General features: G+C 40.5%; 2 protein-coding genes across 4 annotated transcripts in view; one reads left to right on the top strand and one right to left on the bottom strand.

The window, feature by feature from the left end:
• Nucleotides 1-4,129, bottom strand: part of LOC116847324 — a 109,323-nt gene extending 105,194 nt beyond the window's left edge. Inside the window, exon 1 of one of the 2 annotated variants that reach the window (XM_032822223.1) lies at nucleotides 3,857-4,129. The gene's annotated coding sequence lies outside the window, so the exon portion shown is untranslated. Of the gene's footprint in view, nucleotides 1-1,771; nucleotides 2,466-3,856 lie in introns of those variants that run through there. The other variant, XM_032822231.1, reaches the window with a different exon arrangement.
• LOC116847315 (two pore potassium channel protein sup-9-like) overlaps nucleotides 1-15,956 on the top strand; it is a 118,114-nt gene extending 102,158 nt beyond the window's left edge. For both annotated transcript variants that reach the window (XM_032822191.1, XM_032822201.1), the window contains 6 exons: nucleotides 5,916-6,047; nucleotides 6,552-6,908; nucleotides 8,758-8,913; nucleotides 9,330-9,505; nucleotides 9,715-10,044; nucleotides 10,586-15,956. In XM_032822191.1, coding sequence (XP_032678082.1) covers nucleotides 6,782-6,908; nucleotides 8,758-8,913; nucleotides 9,330-9,505; nucleotides 9,715-10,044; nucleotides 10,586-10,906 — 1,110 coding nt within the window. In that variant the 5' untranslated portion in view covers nucleotides 5,916-6,047; nucleotides 6,552-6,781 and the 3' untranslated portion in view covers nucleotides 10,907-15,956. The remainder of the gene's footprint in view (nucleotides 1-5,915; nucleotides 6,048-6,551; nucleotides 6,909-8,757; nucleotides 8,914-9,329; nucleotides 9,506-9,714; nucleotides 10,045-10,585) is intronic.
• Nucleotides 15,957-16,418: the final 462 nt, after the last annotated feature.

Here is a 16,418-nt window from a genome sequence, read left to right as displayed (position 1 = left end):
GACTTCTTTAAAATTTTTATCTCTAAACTATAATGAAACATTATTGTGTCGAATACATTATTTTGAATATTTAAAGTGCACGCGTATATAAAAATTAATGTTATTTAAAATTCTTTTCCTTTACTAAAGATAACAAAGTCATACATTTCATGTATATAATTAAAACGTCATTTGACCTCATTATGTTTGCTAGGCTTATACTTCAAAGTAACAAGCTTACACTGAAGTAACTTTTGATCCCAGCTCTGAATTAATGTCAAATTGTATCTAATCGCTTTTAGACGCAATACAAATTAATATCTAAATATTAATTTGTATTGCGTCTAAGAGCGATTAGATACAATTTGACATTAATTCAGAGCTGGGATCAAAAGTTACTTCAGTGTAAGCTTGTTACTTTGAAGTGTAAGCCTCGCAAACATGAGATCAAATGACGTTTTAATTATATACATGAAATGTATGATATTGTTATTTTTAGTAAAGGAAAAGAATTTTAAATAAATAATTAATTTTTATATACGCGTGCACTTTAAATATTCAAAATAATGTATTCGACATAATAATGTTTCATTACAGTTTAGAGATAAAAATTTTAAAAAAGTCAGAAATAATATGAAATGAATAAATCATAAAAATGTGATATTAAAGTAAAAATATGTTGTCATTCAACTCTTGCATTTTAATATGGAAAATTGAAATATTAACATATTTCTCTGATTTTCAGTAATTTTTTGCAGAAACTATATAGGCAATACATCCTTTATTTGTTTATGCATATGCAGATATGGAGTGAGAAATTATCGCCATCACACATGTGTGACGTTAGCAATAAGTGTTAAAAAATAGATGTTTTTTTTAGCCAAACTATCTGAACTGGTGCAGACTAATGCAATAAGTTAAAGTGAAACAAAATTTATTTATTTTGTTCTAACTTATTGTAGCGTGTAGTTCAGCTAACAAGTAAACATATACAAAAGTTACATTCCGATTTCTTTCTAATTTGGCACAAATGTAGAAGTACAAAAAATATTTAGGTCATATTTTTTCATTTTGGCTCACTTTGAGTTTCACGAGCAGTTTATAGCTTTTTAATGTTCTTATTTCTATCATCAACAAGTGCAACAAAAATGTAACTTTTGGGTAGGTTTACGTGCAAGAAGAATAGATCTAATATTTTCACGGTTCACGTAAGGATTACATTGCTTATTACGATTGATTTAATACACTATCTGTTCGATAGCGATAAGAACGACGAGATGAGATGCGAGGGTGTTCGCAATACATGCAAATGCCGATCGTCCTCCCTTCCATCGTCAGATTTGTACCTTCATCGATCATTACCGGAGCTAACGCGGCATACACATATCGCGGGTATTAGTTTCAAATGTATTCAACAGATTCTCCCCCTCATATGCGAGGAAAGGAATCGTCGCGATCGTAATCGCGCTCGTTGTCTTGATTTACGAAGGGATTTTCACAGCCTCTTCTTTCACGAGTTAAGTGAGGAGATGGCTTTCTCCTCTCCTTCGCTCCCCCTCTCCTTGCCTTGCGTCCGTATTACCTTTACCGCGGGGGCAGGTTTCGGAAGCAATTTATCATAAATTCAATAAAACACCGCCCGCCAATCTAACCGACTATCGCGCAAGTGTTAATTTAAATCACAAGAGAGAGAGAGAGAGAGAGAGAGAGAGAGAGAGAGAGAGGAGAGAAGTAAGATTTGGTTAGACTCGGCGTTACGGAGCTTGCTACTTTCGAAATTGCCACAGCTTACCTGAAATAGAATGGTGCGTACCTTCGAGCCTTGCTCCGAATACACTTCTCCAGAGTCATCTCTTTTCCTCCTCCGCTTTCCTTCTATCCTTTTCAGTCTCTTTCTCGGCGGTGATAACAAGTGCAAGAAACGCCGAGTCGAGACGTCGCGACAAGCACCGGTTGCCGAATAACGAGAAGATTACTCACTAATAACACTCACACGATACGTCCCGATAATCGCACTTCGTTCCTTTCGGCACTCCCGATACTTATTCCCGCGCGAGGCTCACTTGCGACAGACCAAAGACGCGTAAAACAAGGAGCGATGTCGATCGATGTGTTAACGGCGGTTATTCGGCGCGCGAATAGCAAGATGTCCGTCAAAAACGCGCGCGTTCACCGTAAATGCACCGAAAGTTCGTGGCGCCCCTACAATGCACTTTGTCGGACGTTCTTGCGAGTTCGATAGATCGATATCGTCTTACCATCCAATAGATCGATATCGTCTTACTATCCGATAAAGACCGATAGTTACTACAAATTTTACACTAACTATATTCTTTTCTAGCTCTCTCCCTTTACGCGCTTCTCATCCCTTAGCTTATCTATTTATCTATTTGTTTTATTTGTAGAGAAATCTCGCACCAAAGAGAAAAAAAGAATTGTGTAAATTGCAAGAAGGAAGTTGCGTAGCATAAATAAGACCACAGATATACTAAAATATACCACAGATATAATAAAATAGATAAATTATTGAAAGCTTATATGAAAATAAAGCACGCTTCCGCTTTCTGGATTAATCAACGATCATCAGGAATGCGTACAGCTAGATGTGGATGGTTGACAACTTGTAATAACTATCGATTTATCGATGGTACGGCATCCGCGCGAGGCTGAGTTAATGCACGAAACGTGTGTCAAACTTAATGATCTTTCAATTGGTTCGTCAAATACAAATGATCAATGATATATATGTGCATAATTCATTTTTAACGCAGCTATATATAAATCTAAAAATTCACGTCATCCCGTCCAAGCTCGTCCTTCGGAATCAGCGCAAACATACTCGTAACACGTATGTCGGTGCTTCAAATTTTATGAGACGACTAAGAGACTGCAGCACTGCTAACCGAAAGTTCGCCGAACTACGTGCTGTCAAGGAAACGAATTAGATCGCAGCGGGATTAGACGCGCGATCGCAAGACGCTCCTCTGCAAAATTGAACGCCCCCGAGTCGAAATTCAGCTTCTACATTAATTCTGCAAGTACCGTCGATATTTGACGAATCAATGAAGGATTCAAAAACATAACATTACGTAGACTATTGTCCTATCTTGACATTAAAAGAATGTCATTTTTCCCGTATTGAGACTTGAAGAAGCATCTAATAAAAATTTAATATTCGATCATCTCAATTTTCTCTACCTGCATTTAATTCTTATTATTAATTTCAACAAACAATATGTGATGTATTTCTCACTCAGTTTCAGGTAAAATATATATGATAAATAAATATTAAATTTAATTGATACAGATAAATCATAGGACAAACTTTGGGTCTTCAAAAAATATCTTTCTTATTATTTTGTTACTAGCGTTGAAGATTTGTCGGTAAAACTTGAAAAAACGTATTTGAGGAAAACGTTGCAAAAACAAAGATGGTAGTTGTATAAATATCAACAAGAATTTCAGTTTGGACTCGGTATAACAACAACAAACAGAAGTGAAAGAAACAAAAGAAGAACGTTGGTAGATTCGAGATAAAAACTCGCGTCTCATAGAGCATTATTAGTAAAACAAATATCAACACTTATGAAAATTAGTCCGATATTGTTAATTGCGAACTATCTACAATCATTAATTGAAGATACGCTTAATTACAGATCGTATTCGATTGTTTGAATTGATATCTCTTGTTATACGAAATACGTATTACAAGTTAACCGATAATTAGAGTTAATATTATTTATCAAACAGTGACTGTGAATGTCGAACTTTAAGTAGATACTAAATTTCGATTCGAATATCTTCTCATTTTCTCAATGAGTTTGTCGATCGCCCATTGAAATCAAAATCATTTTTAGAATAAATACTTTTACTATACCTATAGTCGCTACCCACGTCTCGGCGCCCAGCATCCTCCAGTTCCTGCTTCTAGACTTCCTGGCTCCAGATACTCACTGACACTCGCGCAGTTATACAATTCGATCGGAGGAACACGTATTAATTAACGCGACGCCGATGAGAAAGAGAGAGAACGAGCGATGAAATGTCTCGAGAGAGACCCGGCGAGATATTTTTTAATTATCCGGCGGAAACTATAAACAACGCACACCGATATACATTCGCGCGTCGCGTCGCGTTATGCACGTCGCTAGCCGGCTTGCGACGTAATGACTCGGCAGCGGGCGAGCACGCGAGGCGCGTGAGACTGCAAAAACAATTGAGCGTCGCGAAGGACAAGTTACCTCGAGTGAATCGCGCGCGTCGTTATCACTTCGCGCACGGTGAGGGGTATACTCGGTGGCCAAGAAATCACGTCAATCATCCCTCTCACATTACGATCACACAAGATGGTCAGGATTATCACATTTTTAGATTACCTCATTATCAAGGTAATCACACGTGCGATGTGATGGAAGTGTAATGCTTGTAGTAGCATTCGACAATTATCCTTAATATAATATATCCATAAATAATGTTAAAATTAGTTAACGCCGCGTCTCCGATCGATTCGTATTTTCGTGTGTATTCACGCATACTCATTTGCGTGAAATTAAGAGTTTGCGTGAATATACGCGAAAATACGAATTAATATCTATAAATCGAATCTACGAATATCTAAAAATATCTACGAATATCGCAAAACGACACAGGATTTTCTTGCTTACCTCAATCCGTTCTCACCGAGGGTCATCATGGAAGTTCGGGACACCCTATATATATATATGAAATTATATTTCTGTAAAATTGAATAAGTACGTAATACATTAATACATTGCTTAGCTAAATTAAGAAGCAAAAGAGATTAAGTGCAGACAAATTATTAAGATGATTGAATGTTAAGTAATACTGAAATAAATTCTTTCCTTGTTGCTTTCAAGAAGCAACAATAACTATTTATAGCATCAAGAGATAACATATGATGCTGTATTTCGAAATATTCCATTGGTTCTTCAAATTCGACGGAATTTTTAGAATAAATACAGAACGGAAATTTCGACTCGGAAATAAGTTTTTAACGCGAGTTTGTGTAAAAATACTGGAAATTTCGGATCGACCACTCACTCGCGAACTGAAAAATTCTACCGGTGGATTATGCCCCAGGTGTAAATTTTATAGCGATTCGACTTTACTTGATACCTCTCTTTCCTTTCCGAGTCGCGGTTACGCGAATGATCGCGATTAATTGTACCCGAGATAGGCGAAACTATACGTGGTATAATTTGCACACGACAGCCGACAAGTATTACATGGCATTCGACGCGGTGTGTCTGTACGCGTGTGTATGTGTGTGTGTATGTGTCTATGGTGTTTGTGTAAATTTGGATCTAATATGTAGCGAGAACGCGCGATGATGAGTAAATAATATAATATAATATTGCGGATGTAACGTATACATTATTCATGCGACAGAGGGCCGCCGCGTAAATCGAGAAGCGAATTGATGATGACGCGCGCTCTAATTCGGCGATTATCCGACGCGTTACACTGTGATGCGCAGATCGAAGACATTTTTCGAGGACCCTCGGTTTCCGAAAATCCTCCTTTTCCTCGGTGTCTCTTGCGGACAGTGCCGGGTTCAACTTGGCAATGAAATCTCGGTCAGCAACGACGATTCTCCAGCGCGATTTTTCGTTCCGCGTTAAATATAGCGACTTGAGAACGTGAAGCGCGCTATTTTCTTCTTTTTACTCTGCAAATACAAAATCGATTTGACAGCTCCCGTGAATAGCGTTGCTGAATCACGCGGATCTCGCTTCTCGACAACGTGCGTCTTCGTAGAGATTATATCCTGAGCGCGAAATAATATCGACGAAACGAATTGTGTCCGGTATTGTTTCGCGATGCATCACGGTCGGGCAAATGATCGCTCCGCGAAACACATCCCATCACTTGTCAAATTTCATCCCTCTTATTTGTGCTCTTTCTCTCTCACGCAGTCGGCTCCGAAAGTGTGGGGGTGCTAAGCCGAGGAATGGAGGAAACGTGGCAGTGGGAGCAGCGAAAGCACTGCCATATCATTCTGCTCAACTCTTTGTCGTACCTAAAGGAGAGCCCGGAACAGACTGCAGGTGAGCCCTTCTAAATCAGCACATTTTTCGCACGGTCGATCCTCGTTGTGGAAATAGCTCGGTCTTGCTCCCCGCCGATGAGGCGAAAGAAACGATCTTAAAATAGGTCATCTGACCAAAGCGATTGTACCTCGCGATTGTGTCGCACCTACGTCTTAATTTCGAGCCGCTGGAGAGATTCCGAAAATGTCCGCGGGGAGAGGACTCAGCCGCGAAATCGATCAACCCCCGATCTCTCTCTCCCTTTTAAGTGACCCACATCTTTAAAAATAACGCCAAGTTCCATCGGAACGGACCTGTCCATTTCGTCCGTATCATTGGCTCCCTTTCGCGTGTCATAAAATCGATTCGACGCTCTTGTTACTGTCCTCTCTCGCCTCAACGGAAGCTCGTCTTTCAGCCGCTCCTTGCCGGCGATTCGCCATGCATTCTAACGACCGAGCTTCCGACGCCTTTTGACGCGCGTTAACTTCAATCAACTGTATAGACGCGCGGGAGTTTCAGATGAACGAAAACGGCTGCACGGCTGCTATGGCAAGGAAAGCGACATCCTGAAGACGAAAAGTCACGTGCCAGGTCTGTAGCGCTCGGTAAGGAAGAGAGGGACCCCCCGGGCAGTGTCGAGCACAAGAAGAGGGGGTCGTCATGGGCCCGACAAGCCAAATCGTACCCCACTGAGCGATGCAAGTAGTTAGGGCCGGGGCCCTGCTAGTGAGCATGTGGCTCACTAGAGAATGAAGAAGCAAAACGTCCGGACCCTATCATTAATCGTCTTCACGTTTACTTATCTCCTCGTCGGTGCTGCAATCTTCGACGTACTCGAGTCCGAGACGGAGAAATCACGCAAAGAAGCATTGGACGGTAAGTAGTCGACTGACCGCGATCGCGCGGTGCGAAAGTTGACATTTCAGTTGACTTACGCGCTGAGAGAAAAAAATGGTCAATCCAACTCAAATTATAGTTATCTACGGCCCTGACCATATTTTTTGTAGTAAAAATTTCGTAGTAGTAATGTGCATTATAAGATTATTTTATCACTAAAATATTATAATAGAATTTAAATAAAAGAGATTGTCTTCTTGACTATAATTCATAATTATAGTCATAATTTATAATCATTATTTCTCTATATGATTATAGTCACTACACTGAGAGAAAAATTACCTTAAAGTCAACAAATATTTCTTTGATGGATATTAACATATTTACTTAAATCTAAATTCTCTTTATTTAAATCAAATATTGTTTATCTGATTTAAGTAAACCGAATTTAGATTTAAATAAATATGTTAATGGCACTCATCAAAGAAATATTTGTTGATTTTAAGGTAACTTTTTCCTAAGTGTAATACCAAACATTTTTTTTCTCAGTGCGTCGTTTTCGCGGATTGATAAATGACTTTATAATTAGTTTTTACAAGATTGTATACAAATACGGAAAAAATAGAAGGCACATAACTAGGAATATTTAGTTTTTAGCAGTATAGTTGCATGACCCTAGTTAACTCTGCGTGACGGTGTATGGTCGATATGACTCGGTTACTTTGGTACATTAACTACATCGTTGTGCGTGATCTGCTTGTGGTAACTAGAATTCAGTTGAGGTGACATTTACCATGGATACACTTTAGTTGAGGCAGTCAGATATCGTCACTGTAACTCGGCGACTGCTTTGCGGTCGTAGCAACCACATAATTCGTCGTTCCGTATTTTACTATTAATCTGGTTGGCATAACCGGGCTTACGTACGGGCCAACTATATTGTTTTTTCCGTGAACTATTTCTGCCATTTCTAAAGAGACGATATTCGGAAACACTATCGATTGTTACAATCGATATTTTTCAAAAGTGTTGGCGCGTGTGTTGTTAACTGTTGTTACTTCTTGTTCTTATAATCATTTCATTTCTTGGATTTCCAAAAAAAAATTAATACACGTGAGAACAATGTCTTACGACGCCCCTTAAATATCTCGTAAATATCCGTGTTGTTCCCAGCGGAAAAGCCCTCTTGTACCGCTATTTGTGTAGATTACGTTTAGACGCGAGTGAGAAACGCTACATAGCGCCGTGTAACATAATCTGTAATCGTGTGCACGACGAGAACGGCATTTGCACGAGCCTTACACGTTATACATGTGATACAAGAAGTCACTACACTATTGCTGAAGTGAAACGATCTTCTTACAACGTAACGACGGTAGTATCTCGCTGATGGCTCGAAGCGCTTGATAAATACGTTCTCTCACGAGCCTTATAAATTCTTGAGGGCTTGCGAGAGAGCAATAATGACTTTTTTTTTCATAGTGACTCTCTCATCTCATACCTATTTTTTTTCTTTTTTTTACAAAAAGATATTTTTTTTACAAAATTTCTTTTTACAAAAACGAGCCTCGTTCGTTTTGTTCGCGGTGTGAAAGCGAGAGACTTTGTCTCTGCCTGATACATAATAATTTTATTAAAAGTATCGAGTGTTATCGCCGTTTCCTGCAAGCCGGGCACCCCCCGGTGGACGTGAAACTATGCTCTCTAGAAAGTTCAGAGGTTGTTAGTTATTTTATTCAGTTCTGACTGATATTCACCTGTTTCTTTCTTCATGAGCGAGATTGGCGAAAAGCACGCGCACGATTGTGTCGAGAGCAGCTATGTAGCTCTCTCAATCGAGAGAACAGGATAGTTATATAGCGCGTCGCCGCGCTTGTTCTGTTCGCAGACATTGAGAAAAAAGTCATACGAAAATATAATATAAGCGAGGACGACTTCAAGATCATGGAAACAGTGGTGCTGAAGACGGAACCTCACAAGGCTGGTCAACAGTGGAAGTTCGCCGGCGCGTTTTATTATGCCACAACGGTCCTCACCACGATAGGTGCGTGTGTAGTCCAACTATCTTTGACAATTGTCGAGGCATTTTGTTTTATTTATCAAATCAATATTCCATCTCTCCTTCTACTGCGCGTTTACGTCGCATTGAGAGAACTGAGGCTTTGATATTTATGACTAGAATAAGTAGCAAAGCAACAAGGTATACGGTTGGCGCCGAAATATAGCTGTAATTCTGGAATTAACTTTGAAAGTAACTTTGAAATTAACCATTCGCTGTTCTCTCAGTGTATCGCTACGTTTGCACTTTGAGCGTATGCCTTATCTCAGAATTTTTGATGAGACAGCAGATTGTATAACACACACATTCCTCTGCTTAAAATTCAGTTGTCGTATATCCGTCGTTTTCCCCGATCCTGTGGAAGATAAGTTCCTAATGTTCGTCGCGTATACATCTTCCAGGTTACGGACACTCGACGCCGAATACCATAAGCGGCAAACTGTTCACGATGTTCTATGCGATTGTCGGTATCCCATTAGGACTCGTAATGTTCCAGAGCATAGGAGAACGCTTGAATAAGTTCTCATCTGTCGTGATACGGAACGTAAAGAGGCTTCTAAACTGCAAGGACGTCCAGGTACAACAATAGCTTAGTCGAAGTCGAACCGTCGGACATTCGAGCGGAATTTATGGGAAAGCGCAACAGCTGCGCATCCCTTCGTTCTAAATCGAGCCCGTGCGAGTCGCGCGCGATTAAAACTGGCTGGACGCCGCGCGAATCGTACACACGGGTCGATGTGAAAAATCGGCGCGGTGGAATTGACATACCGATTCATTGTGTCGCAGGCCTCGGAGATAAATCTCATCTGCGTGGTGACGACTCTGTCGTGCCTGACCATCGCCGGCGGTGCCGCCGCGTTCTCTAAATACGAAGGGTGGACCTACTTCGATTCCATTTACTATTGCTTCATCACTCTGACGACCATCGGCTTTGGCGACATGGTCGCGCTGCAGAAGGACAACGCGCTAAACAAGAAGCCCGAGTACGTGATGTTCGCCCTAATATTCATCCTCTTCGGCTTGGCGATCGTGGCGGCTTCGTTGAATCTGTTGGTCCTGAGATTCGTGACGATGAACACGGAGGACGAGAGACGAGACGAAGCCGAAGCGTTACAGGTGAGACAATCGTCTTTTTATCCTCTAAATCTCTTGGGATGCCATGTCAAGACGAGTAAAAATTAATCTAAAGCGATAATGAAAATACCGCTGTTCGGAATCACAAGAGAGTGAATGTTTAATTCCAACTTTGAATGCATTTTTAATCCATACGAGTAAATGTGTTTTAATCGAATAGAATTAATTTTTTTTCTATATGATAAAAAATTAATAAAAAAAAATTAAAAAAAAATTAGATTCCACTTTTCATGATTTCTCTTCAATTTCATATGGAATAATTGATAAAATATTCATATACGCTTGAAATAAAGAATTCGCTCTGTACAAGTGGAAAACCGCTCAAATACGAATGACTCAAATGTCACTCTGTTTTTCGAGAGAAACTCTTCAAAAGATTCAAAGGAGATATCTCCCGATCCACTGTATACTCCAATATAATTCACGTGTAGCTATTAAAAATTCTATTCAATCGAAAGCGTGTCTGGACGTTTCTACGTTCTTCCTCAGCTCTTAATCTAGTCTCTCTTTTTGTATCTCACAGGCGGCTCAAGGCGCGGTGCGCCTCGAGGGCGACGTGATAACGGCCAACGGCTCGATACTATCCGGTCAGATCGGTAATCAGGGCGATGCGATATCGTTAGACGACGAGACATCGGTGTGCAGTTGCCGTTGCAACGGCTTCCAGAGGAAACGACGGAGACCGCGCTTCACGGTCCGTCGTTCGCCCGGCAAGATCTCGCATCTGCTGCAGATGCAACAGCTGTCGGCGTTGAATGTGCACGGCGACGACGAGCTGCCCCCGCTGCCGCTCACGCCTCTCCTGCAACTGCCGCCGCTGTATCAGCATCGCGCGAGCATCTGACGTTGCTCGGGCGCGAGGAGCCTGATGCTGGACCTCGATGAGGATGAGCGATATTACCATCACCAGTATCAATTGTTGCAGCCGCGGCGGGTGTCCGTCTGAGAGAGTATTGTTTCTACTCGCCGTGCAGCCGCCACTTCAACGAATTTTAATCGCCGTCGCGAGACGCTATTATCACCGCCACGAGTTCTCCTCTCTCTCTCTCTCTCTCTCTCTCTCTCTTTCCCTCTCTCCTCTCTCGTTCTCTTTCTCTCATTCGACCTCGCTTTTCCATTTCCTTCTCCCATTTCCCTTGATTCTCGTGGAACGAGAGCGAGTTTTCGTGCAGGCAATCGGGATCGATTAAAGCGGATTGCCGGAGTTGAAGTCGAGCCGTTCAATGTCGAACGGAGCTTCCGGAAGTAGCGACGGCGCCGAATGCCCTTCAACTGGTGCACGGATCTTTCCGTTCGCGATACATCGCCGTCGTCTGGGCCCGCTGACTTGCGGAACCACGGACGATATTAGAGTGCATTCGATCGTGATGAATTTTTGCGCTGCCGAGCGGGTGACGAGAATTAATCGCCCGTTAATGGACACGAGGTCTTTCGTTCTGGTACTACTCGTGAATGGCTGTGGCGTTCGTCAGTATCGCGAAGTGCGACGTGCGACAAGATTTTGTGCGTATAATAATGACGACGTTAGACTGTATCCGTAGTCTGTAGCTAGGTCGTTTAACTCTTTACGGCTAAAATTATTTTTCTCGGGAAGGAAAGAGGAATGTTAACGATATTTATATGTCGAAGTGTCCGTCGTACGAGATTAATACGCAGGCTATCGCACGTTTCTCTTTTCGTTTGGGAATCTATCTCGATAAAAGTGTCATTGTATGTAGGAGGAGCGATGATTGCGCCAAATGTGAAAACAATTCTATATGATCCTTGTATTTTTTCTGGGATTGTCATACAGAGCAGATTTCTTAGAACATAACGAAATGAAAATCCTGAATCACGTCGCAAGTACTGGTGAGAACAACGAGCCGACCGAAAGTTGCGCGTGTACACAGGGATCGTGCGATTGTAAGATCTGCAGTCGAGAGATGTGAAAAAAAATGAAACGGCCGAACGGGAAGGACGAAAAGAAGTGAATGCGAGGCGCGACTGTTCGAGTGAATGTGAACGTGTGAGCGAACACGCGAGGGAGTGCGAATGTGCGGCTGCATGGAAGAACTGCAAAGATGTGAGAGTGTGCGACTGCGAATGCTAAATTTACATCTACGTTCACGTTCTCACACGGAAGAGAAGAGAGAGAGCGAGAGAGGGAAACAGAGAAAGAAAGATAGAAAGAGAATGGGAGAGATATATAAAAAAGAGATATATAAATACATACCAAAGGAGAGGTAGAGGATATACACAAACTGACACGGGACTTTTTCATTATGAAAATACATTTTACAATTTGTATATAATATAAAGTATAGATATACTACAACACACTTAGGTATACGACACGAGGCGTTCTGGGAGAAAATCTTACGGATGTGTATAATACATACTTGTAAGATACGTCATATTATTATCATACAAGAAAGAAAGAGAGAGAGGAGAGAGTTCACGGATATATATATTATATATATTCGAAATTTCGAGATTTTCCATATATTATTCATTTAAGTACACAGACCAGAGATTGTCGCGAAGGTGGCCATAGCTACATAGATCTGTAGACTCTAGCTGCCGTAGGTTTCTTCAACCAGAAGCGCTCGGCCAATCGTAACACGAAATTACAGAGGTAGATTACACGAGAGAGGAATATCGACGAATTCATTCCCCCCGAATTGATCGTTTACAGTTTACCTACGAAGAGTCAATCCATCGAAGAGCACGAAGTACGTATTCCGGTAGATGCGTTATCATAATATAGGTGAACACACGAGTGGAACAATTCTCTTGCCTTTTATCGAAAAGTAGAACCTATTCGGATATTTTTAAGACGTATACTGGATTGCACATTGTACGAGTAGCATAAGTAGAAGGACGTTTACTTTATCCAGTCGGTCGTCTCTCCGCGAGAGGGGAAACAGGTCGGCGGGTACGGCGGCTCTCCCGTAAAAATGCCTCGCTATCCAAATCGCACGGATTTACGCTTTCCAATTGCGACATAATCGGCATTTCAAAAAGAAAGGGAAAAAAAGAAGAAACAAACACAACTCGCGTCTGTAGATCGAATATCGACAATTCCGAATACATAAATCTATTGACGTTCATCACGACCAAGTGTAATTTATATAAGATTACGACGCATGTGATCGACAGATTTAAGAAATCGCGATCCGACTTCTCGGCATTGCCGAGACTGCTAATCAGCGCGTCGAGATATCCGTACACACCGTACGCTCGGAAATTCAAACGTGAAACTATATTACCCCGCGATAGGAAGTGTGATTACGGGCGAAATGGCCGCACTTGTCGACCGTTTTATTAGTTACGCCGTTTCACTTCCGAATACCCTATTCTACGAGGAAACAAAAAAAAAAAGAAGAAAGACGATAAGAGAACCGCTAGAACTTACTCCCGTTCATTACCATTAATTACGGCGGACAGAAGCAAGTGAATTATAACTCTGTAATATATTATATAGGTAGTATTAAATGACGATCGCGCGTGAAAGATCGTGAAGAATTTTTATGAGACGACACACACGAGGAGGGCAACAATAGAAGATAAATCTAACGAGAAACGAAAACTAGGTGAACACACAGCGTAATTAGCCATGCATCTGATATTAATCGATAGTTGATGTAACTTTTCATTTAATTCGCCCCCTATTCTGTCCCATCTTCCCCCTCCACCTCTTGACGCATCATTTGGACTCGTTTACGCTAAATAACAGTAACGATTACAAAGCCTTCTCGGAACAACAACAACAACAACAACAAGTAGATATTTTACAACTTGGGACGATCAGCGTTTTCCCCATTTGTTCTTATAAATTCGTAGTTAATTATATCGAACTTTGCTAGTCTTCACGTAACGTAATAAAATTTTGAATAATCGGATATACAATTTTTTTAATTCTCAGGTGAACACTATAGCGTCTTAAGATAATACAAGAATTATATACACTTTCATATAATATTTTGTATTTATTGTAACATTCGATAAAGAAAAAAAAAAAGTAATTGAGCTTGTATAATATCGAAGCTATAGAGTTAGCTGGACAAAAGACAACTTCTCGTTTACTTTCGATCTCAATTATTAAATTAGACGACGTGAAAAACTGCTATCGTCAGGGTACAGAGCGTAACTTAATTTAAGGGATGAAAAGAATGTGATTTGATTTGTGATATTCTGTATTTGCGTAATCGATAATCTATTGTCTCGTGATAACTCGCGAGGTTATGTCTTTTGCTTGTACTGTTGAAGGTGTCCGTTTCAAATTTCACATCCGAAGGAACATGATTTCTCCCGTTAATAACATTACAGCGTCATAATTTTCTTACGTACATTTTGATTGCCGTTATTTGTATTAATTTGATACAAAAAAAAGAACAAACAAAAGTATGAAGATGCTAATAAAAGATATTGAAAAGTTGACAATTGTTATTGTAAGTCGAACGACTAATAATAGCAACGTAGTGACATGGCGAGTAGCTCGTGGATTTGCAGGATAGCACGTTGCTGTAACTTTCCTATTTTCACGAGGAGACCGAATCGATCGATCGATCGCACCGTGCTAAGAATGAGACCGGGACATAATTTCACGCATTACTGTAGTATAAATGGCCATAAAAGAAAAAAAAAAGTGAAAATATGAAGTTTCTATTGATAATAATTGTAAATTGTGAAAAGCGTGGCGCTGTTTGCCACGAGAGATTTTTTATTAATTGTATAATATTATATATTGTAATATATAAAGCAGTTCTGTCTAAGTATTCGAGGGACGGTTTGCTTCGCATCTAATTTGGCAATCTCCAACGCCGTTTAGCGACACGATAATCGGCGAATCACGGACGGAATTCAAACGATCGACGGGTGTTCTGCTAGATCGCCACACCAACGTAATTCCCGAGGATAGCCCACTTGTAACATAATCCCTACATAGCCTGAGTCCACGTTTTATTCATCGGTATTCGCGGATCACGGGCGCGCGTTGCGCAAGGTAAAATGGTGATTGGAACGTTGTCGAAGTAGATCGAAACATAACGCGACATCCCCATTACGTGGAATAATTGTACGATATAGAGTGAGACATACGCTTCGTTCGAATTGCTAGAGGATTACGTTCACTTCCGAAACCTCTCCCACTTGATGTTTTTTGTCGTTCAGCTTCCTAAACGAATCTCATCGATACAGCGTGTCAGCGTGAAGTGTATATTAGATATGCTAAAACTATCAACGATTTTACGACCAATGCTAGATTAGTTAATCCCAACGTCGACGATATAAGAGATCATTTCAAGACTATAGTCTAGTTAATTAGAACGTGATAAGATAATGTCTGAAAGATTCTTGCATACACTGTGCGTACTTCCTTCCATATAGCGCGGAAAGGTTGCCGAAATATTGCGAGGACATTTCATCACGATGTAAATTGTAATAAAATGTTACAAGTGCGTTCTGTGCGGATCGTTTCACGACCAATGTTCTTAGTCTCGGTGGTAACCAAAGCGGGATCACACACGATCGCTCATACAATTGTGGCAGGAACAATTGCACAGACACACACATATATACACATTCATATACATCCATACATACACGCACGGACACACACACACACACACACACACACACGTGAGACATCCTTTCGTTCCAAATGAGTGCAAGAATGTTTGCTTTGGACATGACACTTATTCGATCGGTTCTATTAGGTAGACTACGGTCTTTAGTTAGAATTGGGTTTGAAAATTTTTGAAACGATACATCAGCGGCCTTCCAAAAGTTTCAGGATATCTAAAATTAAAAGGACGTCTCGTGCAAAAGAGAAAAAGCGCTAATAGAGATATATATTATATATATATATATATATATATATATATATATATATATATATATATATATATATATATATATAAATATATGTATAAAAAAAAGGAAACAAACGTGTGAAAATATTGCGATATACCGTTACTGACTGTTCTGTTGGTCTAAACTGTGTAGCATCGTGTGCAGTGTAATTTATGATTTTCGTCATCTCGAAGTGTGTCGTAACGATTGAGTTTATCGACACGACATTCGCAATTTATCAAACACTTTCCGTCAATACGCCTCTGTATCAACGCCACTCGGAGCTTTCGACTCGTTCTTTTAATTTAGGTCTCCGGATAATTCAGAGAGAGGAGCAACGGCACAGGCAAGTGCCGCATGCAAATCCAGCATGTGCTGTGTACACATGCAGCGTGCATATGCAAATGTGCACGCGCATACACTCAGCGGAACACACTTGCAGATTTAAAACAAACAGAAAAAAAAAAGATTTGAACTTTGCGCATTTTTAACTTTGTATTTAGTAGGTAACGGACACGAAGAGA

Source organism: Odontomachus brunneus, unplaced genomic scaffold (assembly GCF_010583005.1).
Source record: "Odontomachus brunneus isolate Ranch 3 - 2012 unplaced genomic scaffold, Obru_v1 Obru_scaffold_004, whole genome shotgun sequence".
Classification (NCBI taxonomy): domain Eukaryota; kingdom Metazoa; phylum Arthropoda; class Insecta; order Hymenoptera; family Formicidae; genus Odontomachus; species Odontomachus brunneus.
Note: the sequence above shows the minus strand (reverse complement) of the source record. Positions and strands in the feature narration are given on the sequence as shown.